Genomic DNA, 18,168 nt, shown 5'->3' with positions numbered 1-18,168 from the left:
CCACAGTGCTAATAGAATTTTGTTTATTTAAACAGTTTTTTGTTAAAAACATGCTCAATACTTGTTATTCACTATGTATGTATCTTGTTTTGTTTTGCCAACAAAAGTGGTCGTTTGGACCATAGTGGAGCGTCGTCGCTGTTGCGTTTGCTGCTGTGCAAATGTATTTGTGTGCCGACTCTAAACTGCCTCAAAACAGTATGCCTATATGTGCTCGACTGGGGCCAGACAGGGACAACCATACAAGCCCAATACATACAAGCAATCCGTATCGTTTCGTTCAGGGGGGGAAACGACCTTGGGGCTTCAAAACATGAAAATGCTCGCATAAATCATATAAATAAGAGACAAATCGAATATTGAAGTTCAGATGTGTGCCATATCTCTGGTAGTTAGCTTCTTGCCATGCCAATTTATTCAGAACGAAAATACTTTTAAAAATGTGCAAAAACTATTTGTTTTAAACGCGTTTGCTTTGCTTGCGTGTTATTGCTTTGCTACACAAGTGAATGCTATTTCTGTTTCTCCTCCTGCTTCTCGACGGGCTCGGGATTGTCGTCCTTGGCGGCCTCGGGCTCGGCTTTCTTCTCGGTCGCCTCCTTCTCTCCGCCCATGGTGGTGCCAGCGGGAAGACTCTTCTGCAGGGCATTCACAAAGTCCTCCAGGTTGCCGGAATAGGCGGCTGCTACGGCATCATTGGAGAGCTCAAACTGCTTCACCACCGGACCCAATTGGGCCGATTGCAGGGCATTGGAGAACTGGGCTAGGGCCTGCTGGAACTGTGGGGATGTAATGTGATCCTTAATCTGCTGCTTGCGATCTTCATCCGCATCCTCCGACTCGGGCAGGTGCACAATCAGTGACTTAACGCGCTCCGGATCGGCAATAAGCTGATTGATGGCTTCCGCGCCCGAGAGGGCCGTCGATAGGTCGATGTTCAAAGAACGCCCTGCGCCATGTTCGGGGGAGAGATTGGATAAATACGCTTGGAATGGATTGGCATAGGCTCCAGTCGTTTCTGATGCTGTCGTAGTTGATGTGGTTGAGTTCTTACCGGAGGCATCGGCATCAATGGACGAGCTGGCACTGCCAGCGGTGTCGCTCTGCGAATTCAGATTGCTACGGCTGCTGCCCGACTTGGAGCCCTTGGGTGCGGTGGGAGTGCGGGGCACACTGATGTTCTCGGGCGTTTGCAGCGCCGAGGCGCCTCCCGACGACGAGGTGTTACGGGACGACGGTGTGCGCGAGCTATAAGGATAGAAGTGGTGTTCTTATCATATGGAAACAGAGAGCAGTAATAAAAACTCACTTCATTTGGCCCAGCAAAGAGCTTAGGCCTCCCATTTGGCCCACACCGCCGAAGAGCTGCATCAGCTGCTGCTGCGACATGTTGTTCAGCATGTACTGCAAATCGCCTTCATTGCTGCCTCCTGCCCCGCCACGCTGATGGGCCGAGGGCGGATTGTTGAGGAGCTCGTTAATGCGACGGCAGTGCTCCTCGTCCTTGTCGGTCTTCGGCTCCTGCATCCAGAAGAACATTCGACGAGTCGAAGACTTGAACTTGAGCACATAAACGCGTCCGGTTTTGCATTGCTCGACGCGCTTGTACTCAAAGTCATCGGGAAAGACAATCAAATCATCCTCGACCTTGCCGGAGGTGCGATCCTTCCAGCAGAAGTGCATCAGGCCATCGTCGGATTGGGTCATGTAGACCGAACCCTTGCGCGAGTCGGGGTGTACCATTTTGCCCACCATGTTCATGCGTCCAGCACGAAACTCCACCAAATTACTGCTGTTGCTGGAACTGCCAAGTCCACTCTGTCTGCCAAACATGATGCGGGAGCTTCTCGAGAGCTACAATGTACACATATAGAATTAGGTCATAATAATATTTAATGTTGCTTCATTGTCTATATGTTCCGGTAGCATCAGGCCAAAGTAAGACTTCGCTTGTTTTCCGACATACTTACGGGATATATATTGTGATAAATTAAATTTAAAGTCTCCTGTCAATGACGAGCAATAATTTGTTGGTGATGCAACTTACAATCGATGTCTTTATCGATAGAAGCAATAAATTTATAAATATACCGATGAAAAAATTAACTTAGCCCCCTTAAGCCCCCTTTATTTAAACTGGATAACGTCTCATGACGAGCAATGATTTGTTAGTGATGCAACCAGTGTGGCCGCTACAGAATATCGGATGTGTCGTGTTAATATTCCCCAATAATTGCGAGTGTCCGAATGGTTCACCAACCAAGGTCCAATTTTCGCCGAACAACATCCTGAATCTGCTTCAGCTGCAGAATATGAACAACACGTACATTTCCCGGTGGGTTTACCTTTTCAATGGTTGGGAATGCAGTTCCAATCATCCACATGTGTCGATCCAAGTTATTAATTAAAGTATATAATTTAAAAGTATGGAATGAGACTCATTGTTGCTACCGATTCATACCCGATTCAGAGGGAGCAAAAAAAGAGCCTTTACCGATTTGAAGAGAGCTAAAAGAACCAATAACCGTTTCGAAGAAAGCAGGTCGACGATCGATGCTATCGACTGGATGCGGGAGGTGCGCGGTAAATACAAATTTTTTGATCCGCGTAAGTACAATTTTAGGGCGAAAATTCAAAAAAAAAGTTTTCCCATATGTTTAAAAAAATTAAATTTTAAATATCTTATTTGGTTATGTACGATTTTAAATTTAAATTTTTCAGATCAGCAAAATTTTCCATCGACCTATCAGCAAGCGATCAAGCCGGCTAAATTATTAAATAATGAAGGCAGTCAAAAGAAGAATGTTTATCAGGCGGGCTCCAGTCTAAACATTCGCAACCATTTTCCGATTAACTTTTGAAAACGCAAAAATTGCTGGTGCCGTTTTCGCAAAATTCAGGTTTTCTCCGTTTTTAAAATCGCAACATTTTATTCACCGAAATGAAAAGTAAACGGCATTTTACTCAACAAAACGAATCTTGCAAAGGAGAAAATAGATGGCAAAATAAATGGCCAATAATTTTTTTAACCCAATCTCAAATTTTGGTTTTGAAAAAATTTGCCAATACAAAAACATTTTTCGTTTGGTAGGAACGGGGCTGCATCAGATTTTTTTATCGGAACGTCGGAAAGAAATTAATTCAAGCGCATAACAGCCTTATACAATCACCGGTTATTTATTGGTAAGAGGTTTTGTGAATGGCGACCAAAAATAGTTCAGAAGTCCAAGCTACGCCCAGCATGTGATTGGGGAATTGGAGAAGGATATGGCGAAGTTGTTTGGGATTTTTTAAATGGGGAAACGAGTAGTTGCTCCTACTTAATTTTAGCCAAATTAAAATTGTAATGAAAAACAGCTTAAATTTAAATAAATTAAAACATGTCTAAAAAAATTATTTTAATGAGGAATAGCAAGAGCTATTTCGTCGCGTAGATATGATCCAGTATCTTCGAATTCAGTTTCTTCGAATTCAGTTTCTTCGAATTCATTTTCTGTTGTTTCGGTGATTGGGACATTACGTCTTCTGCAAATGTTGTGAAGTGCACAGCATACATTTATAATTTGGCAACAAAATATTGGCTGATAAGTCAAAGTGCGTTGCAAGCAACGGAATCGGCTTTTGAGTTCTCCAATTGTGCGTCCCATGATTTGTCGTGCCTCAGCATGCTTTACGTTGAATCTGTGCTGATGAGTGCCTATTTCGGCGCTCTTATAGGGAGTCAGAACAAAAGTCTCTAGAGCGTAACCCGAATCAGCCAAAACAAATTTATCGTTGAGGTTCTTGGACAAATATTCTTTAGCAGACGAGTAGTTCCAAATGAAGGAGTCATTGCAGGAACCGGGATGAGTGGCATCAATAGCTAAGATCTCCATGTTGTAGTTGCACAGAACCATGGCATTCATGCTATAAAATCCTTTGCTATTGTAGAACACGAAGTGGTTTTGTACAGGCTTTACTATTCTGAAGTGAGTTCCATCCACACAGGCAAAAATTCGAGGCAATTGGAATTTCGCAAGGAAATAATCATGGGATTGTTGCACTTGATGATTATCCATATGCAACGAAATTCCATCACCACATAACAGATTCTGCATCAAGGGAATAAACCTGTGAATAATCTTTCCGAATGTACTTCTTCCAACATTTATATGGTGGTCCTTAGCCACCGCCCACTGGTGGCAGCCAGTGGCGAGGTATCGCATTACTGCAGCCAATTGCGTAGAGTGTGATAGCGTTGAGGTAACACGCAGATGCGGTTTAACTTTCTCCAAAATCATTTTGAAGGTATGTTTGTCGATCCGAAATGACTTCACAAACCTGAAAACCTGACCATTACAATTTAAATGTTCAATTTGCCTGCTTTTGCTCACCGTTCGTCAGACAGGCTAAGTACGCTGGTGTTGCATCTAAGATGTCTTGATCTTCGTAAATCGCGCACTTTCTGCCTTCGTTTTGCTTCAAAGCAAGCAATTGAAAAAATAAAAGGCATTTTTATTAATTTACGGAGCACCACAACCAGGTCGGTCAGCTGTTTTTGTTTGTCAGAAACGATGAGAAACATGAAACATATCGATACCAAATATTTTCGAAAACGGGAGCAACTAAAAACGAAACTTTTTGGTTGAAAACGCAAAACGCAAATTAAGTGAAAAACGCAGTATGCCGTATGTATTCAATTTTACTTTACGTTTCTCTCCCATAGCTCCCCTCCGCCAGAGCACGCACACTGCACGAGGAGGAGTGTGTGCGGGAGAGAGAATGAGTAAAAGCGTGGAAGGAGTATCGTAGCCATTCCAATTTAATTTGCTCCTTCTGGCTATAATAATGATCCGCTCTGATTAAGCAATCTCTAGATCATTCTCTATGATTTTCTTCAGTCACCATATTTGTTTGCGATCTACCTCTTATAGTCTCTGAGATCTCGCCGCTCATCAAGGTTGGCATCCGGAAATACAGACATGACTGTATCGACTTGGCTATTGCTGCTAAACACGGAAACGCTTCCTTTTATACTCGGGTATAAAAAGCCCATTTGGAGATGATATGGTTTACATAAATGGTTTTTATTTATAAAAATCACAACGGTAGAAATTAATAATACTATTTAACAAAAAAGGAATGCTTATTGATGAACAAAATAACACAGTGAGGCGTATGTAGTTTTTACATATGCATGAACATGAATTTGACTACAGACGAAGACATATAGATACGTGAAATATTGCAAAGGGCGAATATTGGAAGGTATTTTAGGCAGGTTTCATGCCAAACCAACTCATTTTCCAATTCAATGTGTCGTGTAACAGTTTTTCCTCCTCAGATGTCAGCTGCAGTAAAGTGGAGACGGCACGGATGAGGTGACGGGCTTCGACCTAACAGGAAGCATGCAAACAGATGGATATAGGATACATATACTATGATGAGCAAGCAGATAATTTAACATACCTCTCTACTTGTTAAGAACTTCACAACAACATGCTTTAGATATTGGAAATTGACATCGTCCATTATGATGCAGTTGGCTTTGTCGCCGCCTGCAAGCGACTCGAGCGCTGTGCTATGGTTCCTATAGGGAGTTATAGCTTGATGATGGGATTCACTCTCTGAGGAGATTTGCGAGCTGCGGAATTCCTTTTGCATGGTTTTTTTCAGATCTACCAATCTCTGATTAAGCATTTTTATTGTCTGATTTCCGGCAAAGCATAGAAACATTGAGTCTAAGTACCACGAATACTTCACTTCCACCTCACCTTATTTTTCTCCATGATCTCCAGCTGTACTGCTTCATACTTAGCAAGCTTCTGGATATTTTCCTCCGCCGCACTGCTGACCTTCTGCAGGGCTTTCTGGGCCTCGCCCATGTCATTTTCAAGCTGCTTAGTTCTATCCTGCAATTCGATCGCTTCGCTGCGCTCGAGGCGCAGTTGCTGCCGTAGTATATCTTCGCTTTGAGAGATCTCCGCATTTCGAAGTATTGACGTCATTTTCTCCTCGCGTTCGACTTCCAATTGGATGAGGGTCTCCTCGAGTTGGTCTTGCTTTTCGCTCAGCTGTGTTCGCAGCTTCCTTGCCACCTGCTCGGCATTTGTGGCATATTCGCCAAATCTGTCGTCGGCTGCCGCGAGACGTGCCTTGAGATCTTTAACCTCTGTTTCCAAAATTTGCTAAGAAAATTTAATTCGTTTACGAAATCACCATAACACAAGTGTAAATATAGGAATAGACACATAGGAATTTTGTTCAAGGAAAGAAGTTACCAAATCAATTTGAAAACTGTTTAATAGAAAGGAAAACAATTAAATTAAGGTACATTCGTAAATGGTAATATTTCATTTTGCCAAAAGATGGATTTTTAGAAACAAGTCAAACTACTAGTCAGGTTTGGGTTAGTACTCAATCATGCGGTTTAATTAGTGTGACAGGTCCCACTGCAAGTCGTCAGCTTCAGTGGACATACTCACAGATTTGTTTCGCTCAAAGATGATTTGCTGCTCATTCTCCTCTCGACACTCCTTCAGTGCCAGATTCAGCTCATCGATCTCCTCCTCCAGTAGCCTGACCTGCACTCAAATTGCGTAAACAAGGTATAAGAATACTGGTAATGGGGTATATTAATGATTACCTTATCATCTCGTTGTTTGACTTCGTCAATGGCTTTCTCCAGCTCAAATGCCACTTGCTTGCGCGTCTCTATGGCATCGTCTCGTGCCTTGAGCGCCTTGCGCTTCTCAGTCGTTTCCTCTGCCACTTGCTTTGATAGTCGACTAACTTGCGTTTCCAGCGCCAGGTTCTGTCCACTCCAAGAACCCTTGATATCGGACAGCTGCAGGTGGGCCTCTTCCAGGTGCTGCTCGAGCAGTTTGTGCTCTCGTATGAGTGCCTGCACTTGCTGCTCTGGGCTTAGCTTGGTGAGGGATTCCATTCGAGACTCCTCTACTATATTCATGCGCAGCTTCAGATTTCTGTTCTCCTCTTGCACAGTCGCCAGGGTGGTGGTCAGAAGATTCTTTTCCTGCTGCATGCCATGTCGCAGGCGCTGCAGCTCATCGCGCAGCTCTTCTGCAACTGATTCAATCGGTCGCAGGCGTTCCAGTTCCTCGGACAGATTCTCAATTTGCTGACTATGCTGACGCATCGAACCCATTCGATCCACGGCTTCTTGCTCGCGGAAGCTAAGGAGATTTTTCAACTTGTCTATTTCCACTTGCTGTAGATTTTGAATCTTTTCCTGCTCCTCGCAGTACATATCCTTCTGGGTTTGGGCCACTCTAACGCTCTCCAATAGGATCTCGTTGGTCTTGTCGACGCGCATCTTTTCCTCCTGCAGCTGCAGCAGGCTCTGGCTGAGACTGGACACTTTGGTGGTGAGCTCATTGCATTGGCTACGCAACTGGCACAGTTGTTCAGACTTTAACAGATGTTAACAGAAGAACAGACGTTATACCATACTCGCAGTGTTTATACACACAAAAATAGACTTTTTGCCTCTTACCTCGTTGTAGATACTGCCACCGCCCACATCATCAGCCGAGTTGGAATTAATGCTAACTCGGCGGCTTCGTAGCCGATAATTATTGTTGTTAGCATAGCGCTGCTGGGGCTGGGATGCCGACGTAGACACATCTTCGCCGGTCTCCTCCATGATTTTGTTTTTCAGCGTCGCAAACATTCTGATTACTGCTGCTATTACGAGGCCAGGCGGGCCGTGCCGTCCTCCTGCTGTTGCGAATCGAAACTTTTTGTGTATGCCTGCGAATCCAAGCAAAGCTAATGGAATGGTCTATCTGCGTGGGTGGCCGCTCAGTAAACGTGCCCGTGGAGCGTTTATAGCATTTCGTGTGCTACTTGCTTATCAGAAATATGTAAATTCTTGTCAACTGGCGATGTTGTCCCATCGTTGCCCCATCGACACACGACACACCTTTTTCACCAGTCTGGCTACGCTCCAACACAGGCAGGGCTGCATTTGGCAATGTTTCGATAGTAGACGCCGAAAACAGCTGTGAATGCGCGGTAACTTTTCCGAAAAAAAAAAAACATAATTGTACTTGTTCGTGTTTTTTTTGTGTCTTAGCAAATTAAGAAAAGTAAAGAAAAGTAAAGAAATTAAGCTGAAATAGACAAATCGGAATCAAGCTTAGTAATATTCACCCCAAACGGGACATACAGCCATGGATCAATCTAAGCAGGCTCTTCGCGACCTTTGCGACAATGGGAATCTAACCTGCGGCTCGTCCTTGAAGGAAATTACACTTATTGAGACAGTCACCAGTTTTCTTGAGGAGAATGGAGCCGCCGAGATAGACCGAAAAGTGCTGAGGACACTCGCAGAAGCGCTGTCCAAAAGTGTGGACGAGTAAGTAATCCAAATGCATACTGATAATAATATCTGCCTATATGTGGGAAGATTCTGTTTTTATAATGAACAGAATAGATGACGGGCTTCTCGATCTTGCCCACTGTGCGCCAGCAGTTTATTCATTTGCTGATCGGAGAATAATACGCTCTTTGTGGTGGCTCTCCGAGTCCGTGAAAGCCTCCCTTGTGTACATACCATATGCCATATGTACTGTCCCGTCGCGTTTGTTACCCACCCCAAAAGTTTCACGAGAGCAAGCGAGAGCAGCGCACAATGCGCTCCGGGTACTGCGGGAAATGCGTGACATCTGCTTTCAGTGTGTGCGAGTTCTACAGAGCGCATTTTCCTTTTTCAGAGCAGATGAGGCTGGCTGGCACTGGGTTTTTCTCCGCCTCTCGATGCCTCGCGTTTTTGTTCAGTCATTTATGTTCTGGCTTTCGGTTTATTTGGACGTAGAAGATTTTGAATTCATTTCGCGCTTATATTCTACTCGTTTGCTGTGCTTGCGCCATTCTCTGTCGTTCTATATACACACACTCCCATACATGTGCATATGTAAATAATAAGAAAACAAACTTCCAGTTTAAATAATCAAAGGGTCGGCTATCGGTCGTGTATATACATTTGTGTAAGTGGAGACAGCAGTGAAGTTACAATTGTTTATACGGTCACGGAATATATGTAAATTGCTGCACTTGCATCTGTAGATAACATGTAAAGGATGCTGTGCTTTTGTGAAACCTTCAAAATACATATATATTTATATTTGAGAATGTGTGCGGATGTACAATGTGTATACATGTACATCGGTGTATGCATGTAGAGTATCTCGCGCCCGTCTGTGTTGTCGTTGTTGTTGATTTGTTTTGTCGCTATCGATGCTCTGTGGTGTGTCTAATTTTAGTGGCGGAAAAGTATAGAAATTAATTTGCTGTTGAATAGCGAATCCCCAATTGCTCAATCCACACCCATATCAGCAGTACCACAGCAGCGGCAAACCCTCTCCGATGATATCCCGCCTTATCAGACGAACCGAACAGTGGACGGTGGACGGTGACACATGTGTGTAGTTAACATCTACACGTGTATGTAGCAGGCGAGAGCGAAAGAGGAGAGAGGGGTTGGGTTTCTTTGTTTACCGTAATAGTGTAATTCCCCTTCCCCCTTCTCCTGCCAGGATAAAGTACAGTGTCTGATGCACGTATGGCTGCATGTTCAAAGTCAACGCATTAACGGTATATTAGGTGCTAGCCAACCCCCTTCCGCGCTCACATATCACTCAATGTGCTCTGCTTTCGACGATGCCTCCTGTACTTCTGTTTATTGTTATTGTATCGCTCTGTTGAATACTGCAGGCGCCTTTGTGTGCCACTATCACTGGCCATCCATAGCCTGACACCCACTCGAGAGTCGCGCCAGGTAGCCAGGTAGATGAGCGAGCCCAGACTGAGACGGGAATGGGTCTTTTACTTCGTATACCTGCCGCGGTATGGGGCTATAAAGCCAGGAGAGGTACAATTCAGCTGTTAACAGGGCACATGTCCTGACACGTTTAGAGTCCACCTGTTGTTTAGGAGACCATTGATTTTCAAGAGCGCCTCTGTAACCATAGCTATGGGCACGGACAGAGCCGTAGCCAAAACAAATGAGTGCAAATGTTTGGCAGAGTTTTCGTAGCCCTGTGTTCTGGCCTGGCCTGCAATTGTCGTTCTATTGCCGTGTGGAAGGAAGAGCCTTTGCGGTTTGCTCATTTCCCAAAATAAATGTGCTTTATGTGTGTGAGTGGCCTCAAGTGCTGCTGCATCTCTGGCAGGGGTCTGGTGTGGTCTGTGCTAAAATATGCATCGGGTACGTCGTGCATCCAATCCATAGAAGTATATCATGCCTATCCGCCGCCCGGTTCTCGGGTTCTTTGAAGCTTCTTCCGCCCTACGGCTCACTGCTCCTCATCGACAGCAGGCGGCAGCCAATGACTCATAGTTTGCTGCCCCTTGGGACGGGACGAAGTCTGTGGTCTGTCGTGTGCCGTGCATCGCGAGGTATTTAGGGAATAAAGCCAAGAACACCAACAACATCAACATCAACATGAGGCGGTGACGTGTCTGCTCTTAATTATAAACTAAAAAAAAAAGCACGAACCTATTTAAACATCAAATATAGAGTTTCTGCAACATCCCTTCCTCCAAAAGAGAACTATATATATATAAATAAAAGTGCCTAATGTTGAAGAAAACGTGAACACTATGGCGGGTATATTTCGCTCTACGTCTCTGAATAACTCAAATGAATCGCAGGGTTCGCCATTCAAGCGATTCTCATTGAACTCGGGCAACAATCAATTCTGGTAAGTAAATGTGCCATTCGATCTGTAATATATGGGATTTTATTGGATGGGAAATAAGTACCAGCAGCAACGGATTTAAGGGGCGGAAGTACGACTTGTACTCATTCATCTGTGACTTCGACTGAAATTCAGTTGCCAAAAAAAGAACAGAATTTTGAATGGGTGTGTTCCATTTAGAGCAGAGTAGAATGAACTGTAAGATAGTTGAGCATAGAAATCATTGAAAGAGACTCGGAACAGGGACAACAGGGTTCGGGCTATCATTTTCACGCTTCAGTTAAGAGCCTGCAAGAGTCGGAGATCATTAAAACCGTATATAACCTAGGCTATATTTTGATTTGGAAATTCAGTTCACTACTAGATTCCCACTTCCAGAGCTTACAAGGGGGAGCAGAGCGGAGGGAAGGGAGAGACATGTCATTAATTAATGATAGCCGCCAGTCGAAGGTGCAATGCCAGCCACAAATAGAATATCGTTGCATTTGTCCGTAGATTTTCCACTCACAGATCACAGATCGGGCCAAATAATTGAAACCGGTTTGGATTCCGATTAAGCTTTGATCAGCTGTATCGTTGATGGTCAGAGCCGCAGTGCCAGTGCCAGAGCCAGAGCCAGAGCCAGTACGAGACTGGAACTCACTTGGAATGGCCCGATCAAGTGGTGGAGTGCTATGCCTGCTGCTGCTGTGCTTCCTGCTTCTGGTTCTGGCCCTTGCCCTGGCCGTTCGACTGAAGCCCTGCGATCTGGCCGGTCAGCTCTACATCCTGGACGTGCCCAAGTCGGAGCTGCCTTTGTGGCTGTGCATCGCGGAATTCGAGAGCCGCTTCAACACGCACGCGGTGGGGCAGGCCAATGCGGACGGCTCCCGGGACTATGGCCTCTTTCAGATCAGCGATCGCTTCTGGTGCTCACCGCCCAATCAAACGGAGTACTATACCTTCAACGAGTGCAACGTGAACTGCACGCGGCTGCTGACCGACGACATTACCATGGCCGTGCAGTGCGCCCGGCTCATACGGAAGCAGCAGGGCTGGACGGCCTGGTCGGTGTACGGTCAGTTCTGCAACGGAACGCTGGAGGGCATCGATGAGTGCTTCCAACCCCAGACCCCGGCGGGCAACAGAAGCTGTGCAGAGAGTGAGTCAGTGCTGGGAGATTGTAGCTGACGGACGGGTCAGACGGGGTCTTGGGACTTATGACATCACTGCCGAAATATTTGTGAAAATAAAATATTAATTAACGTTTAAGTTTGAGTTTTTTCTTGTCTATGTCATCCAGAGGTCAGCCCAGAGCCTTAATTGTTTCCGCTTTCCATTCCATTTCAGCACCAGTCCCGGAGACTTGCAAGATGTCACCATGGATAACTCATGTAAGTTTCATTTCAGACGCAAATCCCAGTAGGTTTTTCGAAAAATGCCTCAGCCCACAGCCCACAGTTCACAGTTCGTTTGGCAGCCTCAGGTTGCTACAGTATTTAGGTTTTAGCAATACATATTGGAATACAACATATGTTAGATGTGCGAATGCGGTCTTCCAGTTCGCCGGACCGTACCGTTTTATGGAGCATATATGAGAACAAGGCCCCAACAAATGAATAACATGAGCCTGGCACGACCCCCCAGACGGTTCTTGCCGCGAAGACCGTTCAACCCCAGTGCGCATCAGACATAAAACTCTCTCTGGAGTCAGCTCAAACACAAACCAAACCACTCAATGACCGGGCTTTTCCTTGTGTCCCCCACAGATGCCAGTTTCGATGCGGGCCGTCTGCAAGGCGAAAGCCACTCGCCTTTGGCCATGCCGGGCCGTTCTATGCGCAACGTGGAGGAGCAGATGTCGACGCTGCGCAAGGAGAACTTCAATCTCAAGCTGCGCCTCTACTTCATGGAGGAGAGCCAGCTGGGGCACCAGCGGACAAACAATTCGGGCGAGTCTCTGTCGAAGCAGTTGATCGAGACAAAGATTGAGGTCGAAGTTCTGCGCAAAACGGTCGAGGAAAAGACGGAGCTGCTGAAGGACGCCGCTCGGGCCATATCCATGCACGAGGAGATGCAGCGCAAGGCGGAAACCGAAAGCAATGCTTTGATCGATGAGCTGCAGCGGCATCTGCGCCACTACGAGGTGAGTATCTTATATGTCTTGAGCAGTCATGACCTCTATGTTATTCCCCACTTGTGCATTTTAGGAAACTGGAGCTTCCTTTGAAGGGGAGTCCAGAGAAGCACTCGAAGAAAAGCTCAAACACTTGGAATCTGAGGTCCAGACGTCGAGGCAGGAACTGGTCGAGGCCGGCATACGGCAGATAGCCTGCCAGGACCAGCTGAAATCGGCACAGGCCGAGCACCAGGAGACGCTGTCCTCCTGCGAGGCCAAGATCCAGGAGCTGGCCATCAAGAACGCCGAGCTGGTGGAGCAAATCGAGAAGGCGCGGCAGTGCAGCGACGAGGCAAATGTAAGTAGACGCCCCCAGAAAAAGGGGAGTTTCTCCCAAGAGATTAGGGGCGTAGTGTAGTGCTAGTTATAGGACGCATGTGGTGATGATGAGAGGGACACTCGTTTTAGGGAACCATCAGGGGGCATGTGCGGCAAATCCACGTCGCTCGGACTGAGATAAGTATCCTGACGGTGAGAGTGGATCACATTCAGGCCAAACTGGAGAACTATTCCCAATTGCTGAAGAGCATTATGCCCACTCTGGTCATGCTGCAAAGGAAGATCTTTCAGCGCGATGTGAGTAGAGCTGCCGCACACTGATTGGTGCCACGAGTCACCCAAACCCCACCCAAAGGTTGAGAACGACAATTTGGAATGGGAAAGAGAGCAGCTGAAGAGCAGAGTCGATGAGTACGAGGCCATCATCAACAGGAAGGAGGTGGACTCGTGTCTGATGCGACCTTTACTCAACGCCAACAGGTGCCAGCACAAGGCTCTGCTTCCCCAGAGAAATTGTGTAACCTTTGAACTGCAGCGTAGTGGCAGCACATCCTCGCTGAGCTCAAACTTCTCGGCGATCAGTGTGCTGGGAAGCAGCGGACGGGAGTCAGCGTCGGCGGTCGGTAGTGCAATGCCATTGGATGCAGAAAAGGTGACTCAATCCCCATCGCCAGCAGTTTTCGACCAATAAAACGCCCTCGTCGCCCACAGAACCAGCGGAATCAGCCTCATAAGAACTATGCCAGGCGACCATTGCGGCTGCCAATCGCTGCGCCAGAGCGCCCCTTACAAAACTATACGTTTCCAAGCCTTCTGCGATTCCGCCAGTTTTTTAACAGAGCTTGGGGCCACATGAACTAAAGTAACTTTCGTGGATTTATCGAGTCTATCGTTTCGGTTTATGTTACAACAGTTTTTTGTGGGAATCAAACACAAATTTATCGTTATAAAGTATTCAAAATATGCAAGCCAATAAATACGAGTATTGCTCAAAGAGACTCTGAACTTCATTTGCTTTCCATTGTAGGCTAAGCAGGAGATGGGCGCCCAACTGGCGGACAATATGTGCGAACTGCAGGATGCGCAGGTGAAGCTAAAGGAGCGAGAACGCATCCACGAGCAGGCGTGCCGCACCATACAAAAGCTAATGCAGAAGTTGAGCAGCCAGGACAAGGAGATCAAAAGACTCAACCAGAAGCAGCAGCCGCAGGAGCAGAACTCGGTTAAGAAAGAAGTGAGTGCTGCCAGGGGCTAGTACCTTTTACAATTATAAAACGTATATTTATGTATTTGTAGAACGAGAACAGCAAGGCCACCATATCGTCATCGGCAACGGGCCGTTCGCTAAGTGACAATGAGGCGTGCTTTTTGGAAATATCCTCGGGACTTAAGGAACAATACGAGTATAAGATGGCCGAGCAGGAGCTAAAGATCCAGCAGCTTCAGGCGGAGGTTAAAAAGAAGACGGCCAATCTGCAGAACCTGGTCAACAAGGAGCTGTGGGAGAAGAACCGCGAAGTGGAGCGCCTGACCAAGTTGGTTGCCACCAGCCAGCAGCCGCAGATAAACGAAGAGTCGATTGGCTCAGCAGCCGTTGATTTGCAGCAGTCCTTCACCGAGCTGGAGTACACCAAAGCCCTGGAACGCAACAAGCTGCTGCAGCGCAAGGTGGACGTGCTCATCCACCGTCTGGGAGAGGATCAGCAGAACAGTGCGGTGATTGGACAGCTGCGGCAGGAACTGCGCCAGGTAAAGGTAGACGCTGAGAGCGCGAATAAGTGGCGACTGGAGTGCGCCGATGTTTGTGGTGTGCTGACCAACCGGCTGGAAGAGCTGGCCGGGTTCCTTAACTCGTTGCTCAAGCACAAGGATGTGCTCGGTGCACTGGCCGCTGATAGGCGGCACGCCATGCGTCGAGCTGTGGACCGCAGCCTGGACCTGTCCAAGAGCCTGAACATGACGCTGAATATCACTGGCGCCTCGCTGGCCGATCAGAGTCTTGCGCAGCTGTGCAATCTCTCTGATATGCTGTACAACGACGCAGATGCCGAGGCGGAGGCCGATGCCAGCCACAAGACATACAACTCGCATGAAGAGGTACGCACCGCTGGCGCCGCCTCCATCAATCCAACGATTGAGCACCTAAAGGCCGAGAACAAGGCGCTGAAGCGGGAGTTGGAGAAGCGCCGCACCTCGGACGGGCAGCAGCTGCGCAAGGAACGCCGTTCCCTGCCGCTGCCCACCCAGCAGCCAGACAACCAGAGCGAATCGGAAGCCTGGTCCGAGCCGGACCGTAAGGTTTCCCTGGCCCGTATTGGACTGGAAGAAACCTCACATAGCCTTGCCACGGCCGAACGGCAGCCCAGCGAATCGGAAAGCGAGGGGCGGCGCGCCTGCTCGGCCAGGCAGGAGCGCAGTCGCACCAGCGAGCGCATTGCCCAGCTGGAGGAGCAGATAGCCCAGAGGGACGAGCGTGTCCTGAACGTGCAATGCCAGCTGGTGGATCTAGACAACAGATACAAGCAGGAGCAGCTGCGCTGCATGGAAATTTCACACCAAATGGAGCACTTGCGGGCCGCCAACGAGGCCCTCACGGCCGACCTGCAGGCCATTGGAACGCAGGAGGATCAGCAGATGAACGAACTCCAACGTCTGATCGATCTAAAGACCAAACAGATAGATCAGCTGGAGCTGGCCCAGAGCACATTGACTGCAGATGCGCAGATAACGGACATGGAACTGCAGGCAGCACAGCAGCAGCTCGTGGAAATGGAGCAACAACACGCGGAGGCTGTGGACCAGGCCCAGGCCGAGATGGCAGAACTGAGGCGGGAGGCAGCGGAGAAGCTCGAGGAAGTGCATCGCCGGCACCAGGAGGCGCTCGAGCGAGACTGGGTGGCGCTGAGCCTTTACCAGGAGCAGGCCCAACAGCTGCTCGAGCTGCAGAGGTCCCTGGAGTACCACCAGGAGAACGAGATGGAGCTAAAGCAGACTCTCGTGGAGAACGAGCTGGCCACGCGCTCGCTCAAAAAACAACTGGACGAAAGCACCCTGCAGGCATCCAAGGCGGTCATGGAACGGACCAAGGCCTACAACGACAAATTGCAGATGGAGAAGCGCACAGAGGAGCTCAGGCTGCAGTTGGAGCTCTTGAAAGGTGTGCAGCCGCAGCGCCAACTCGTTCAGCCAGCTCGTTCAAACAGCAGCGATGTGTCGCAGTCGGGATACACCTCAGAGGAGGTGGCTGTGCCCATGGGACCACCAAATGGCAACCAATCCAGCGTACCGGCCAGCACGGCTGCGGTAGTGGGGCGCGTCAGCAGCTCCTCGCCGGATCTCGGTATAGAGAGCGATGCCGGCCGAATCTCCAGCGTTGAGTTGTGTACAGCTACACAGCGTGCCCTACTGAAGAATGAGACGCCGTCAGGTGCTAAAGATGGTAAGCATTTCAGAATAAGATTTTTCACGAGAGAGCGAGCCCTCATCTGTATCCCATTCACAGAACCCGTTGAAAACGCATTGAGTGTGTCCCAACAACAGCACGAGCAGCAGCAGCAGCCGTCTGCAACAACAACACACGACTGTGCCAAGGTAGAACAAGAAAATGCTGAATTGAGGCGTAAACTAATCCGCACCAAGCGCGCATTCGAAGACACCTACGAAAAGTTGCGTCTGGCTAACAAAGCTAAAGCACAAGTCGAAAAAGACATCAAGAATCAAATACTAAAAACTCACAATGTTCTGCGAAACGTACGCTCAAATATGGAGAATGAGTTCTAACAATTGATTTCACGTCGTCGTCGACGACGACTATATCAGCATTAATAAATAGTCCCATCTCATTCATTTGTTACTAGACGTTTGCCATTTTCCTTGCCATGATCTGTTCATTTATAATCTTTGTAAACCTTTCATTTTCCTCGTTCCTAACAAGGTATTAATTTGTATTTTGTATGTGCCTGTATTTTGTTGTACCATGAACGGATCCGAACCGAAACATCGAAGCTATTAATATACATACCTTTTTGCATTTTCTAAAGACTGTATAGGGAACTCAACACGGAATCAAATGCACACAATAATAACAATAACATTGATCAAGAATATTTACTCAATGAAAGAAATATCACACCTGTTTTAGCTCACCCCAAAACAAAAAAAAAATGTCTAGATGCTGACTGAAAAGTATGTAACCAGAACCTGGCACACTCATTCATATTGAATGACATGTATAGAATATGTATATATATATCCTTATCTCTCCCCCCACTAGTAGCTAAACATAAGAACATCCCTTCGTTTGTCCATACTTTTGTGGCTAATATCCATCATGTGCATGCAGCTACAGAGTTTGCTTAATCTATTGCTCTTAACCTTTGCTTTCTTTTCTTCAATCCACCGCTCTGAATCCTCGATTTCAGTTAACCATCGAAACGGATATTGAAATAATTGTTTGATTTATCCCCCTCCCCCCCAAATGGTCGTTGCCATCCAATCAATAACTTGTTTTGAAGCATCATTTTGTACAATGTGTAAAAAGTACCTTCGCTGTCCTGGAGCTGGAAGAACAATACATAGACTCTAAGTAATTTCTACCATGTCGTTTTATGGAATAAAATAATTCGTTAGAATACAAACCGTGTACTTCAACTAAAACTGTTTTGGGAGGCGTTGCCTGGCCCTCGCTTTAGCTGTTAGCCCCATTCGCACAGAGGACATGGACTTTGGGCGATAGTTCTATCAGTATCAGGTCAATCTGACATTCGTCGGTATCTTCGGTTTTGCTACTTTTTTATTTATAAAACAATTTTTTGTATCTGTAAGTACTTACTCACACATCGCAAGTGGAAAACCATAATGGCATTTCTTATAATATAAAGTCATATATGTAAACCGGCATACCTCAAGGGCCGCATACGACTACAGTCTGGACAGTCTGGATGCCAGCTTGACCCGACAAATTCTTCAAAATATATCCTGAATAATCGGAAAGAGTTTGGCTTAAGGGTAAATGTGGAACAACAAATA

General features: G+C 46.9%; 5 protein-coding genes across 9 annotated transcripts; 2 read left to right on the top strand and 3 right to left on the bottom strand.

The window, feature by feature from the left end:
- Positions 1-359: 359 nt before the first annotated feature.
- Positions 360-2,067, bottom strand: LOC108159005 (proteasomal ubiquitin receptor ADRM1 homolog). Of its 2 annotated transcripts, XM_017291879.2 has the most exons (4): positions 1,971-2,064; positions 1,310-1,854; positions 1,055-1,248; positions 360-949 (listed from the first exon to the last, which is right to left on the bottom strand). In XM_017291879.2, the coding sequence occupies exons 2-4, from the start codon at positions 1,831-1,833 to the stop codon at positions 513-515; spliced, it is 1,155 nt and encodes a 384-aa protein (XP_017147368.1). In that variant the 5' UTR covers positions 1,834-1,854; positions 1,971-2,064; the 3' UTR covers positions 360-512. The 2 variants fall into 2 exon arrangements, with proteins under 2 accessions (XP_017147368.1, XP_017147367.1); XM_017291878.2 differs by having other exon boundaries at positions 360-1,248; positions 1,971-2,067.
- Positions 2,068-3,114: 1,047 nt separating this feature from the next.
- LOC108159006 (putative nuclease HARBI1) lies at positions 3,115-4,599 on the bottom strand. Its single transcript, XM_017291880.2, has 2 exons — positions 4,374-4,599; positions 3,115-4,320 (listed from the first exon to the last, which is right to left on the bottom strand). Exons 1-2 carry the CDS (start codon positions 4,562-4,564, stop codon positions 3,399-3,401), a joined length of 1,113 nt encoding a protein of 370 aa, XP_017147369.2. The 5' UTR covers positions 4,565-4,599; the 3' UTR covers positions 3,115-3,398.
- A 446-nt stretch (positions 4,600-5,045) lies between these two features.
- Positions 5,046-7,930, bottom strand: LOC108159429 (golgin subfamily A member 1). Its single transcript, XM_017292700.2, has 6 exons — positions 7,496-7,930; positions 6,626-7,411; positions 6,465-6,563; positions 5,754-6,167; positions 5,449-5,688; positions 5,046-5,375 (listed from the first exon to the last, which is right to left on the bottom strand). The coding sequence occupies exons 1-6, from the start codon at positions 7,670-7,672 to the stop codon at positions 5,253-5,255; spliced, it is 1,839 nt and encodes a 612-aa protein (XP_017148189.1). The 5' UTR covers positions 7,673-7,930; the 3' UTR covers positions 5,046-5,252.
- Positions 7,931-8,025: 95 nt separating this feature from the next.
- On the top strand, positions 8,026-17,777 carry LOC108159428 (centrosomin). 4 transcript variants are annotated; one of them, XM_017292696.2, is made up of 8 exons: positions 8,728-8,990; positions 10,523-10,706; positions 12,033-12,076; positions 12,452-12,828; positions 12,893-13,159; positions 14,168-14,374; positions 14,437-16,579; positions 16,643-17,777. In XM_017292696.2, exons 2-8 carry the CDS (start codon positions 10,606-10,608, stop codon positions 16,918-16,920), a joined length of 3,417 nt encoding a protein of 1,138 aa, XP_017148185.1. In that variant the 5' UTR covers positions 8,728-8,990; positions 10,523-10,605; the 3' UTR covers positions 16,921-17,777. The 4 variants fall into 4 exon arrangements, with proteins under 4 accessions (XP_017148184.1, XP_017148185.1, XP_017148186.1 ...); XM_017292695.2 differs by lacking the exons at positions 8,728-8,990; positions 10,523-10,706 and adding an exon at positions 8,026-8,359; XM_017292697.2 differs by lacking the exon at positions 8,728-8,990 and having other exon boundaries at positions 10,511-10,706.
- On the top strand, positions 10,713-12,026 carry LOC108159430 (lysozyme 1). Its single transcript, XM_017292701.1, has one exon. The coding sequence runs from the start codon at positions 11,283-11,285 to the stop codon at positions 11,871-11,873; it is 591 nt and encodes a 196-aa protein (XP_017148190.1). The 5' UTR covers positions 10,713-11,282; the 3' UTR covers positions 11,874-12,026.
- Positions 17,778-18,168: the final 391 nt, after the last annotated feature.

Source organism: Drosophila miranda, chromosome 3 (assembly GCF_003369915.1).
Source record: "Drosophila miranda strain MSH22 chromosome 3, D.miranda_PacBio2.1, whole genome shotgun sequence".
Lineage (NCBI taxonomy): Eukaryota > Metazoa > Arthropoda > Insecta > Diptera > Drosophilidae > Drosophila > Drosophila miranda.
The sequence above is the reverse complement of the archived record's forward strand: the minus strand, read 5'-3'. Positions and strand labels throughout refer to the sequence as shown.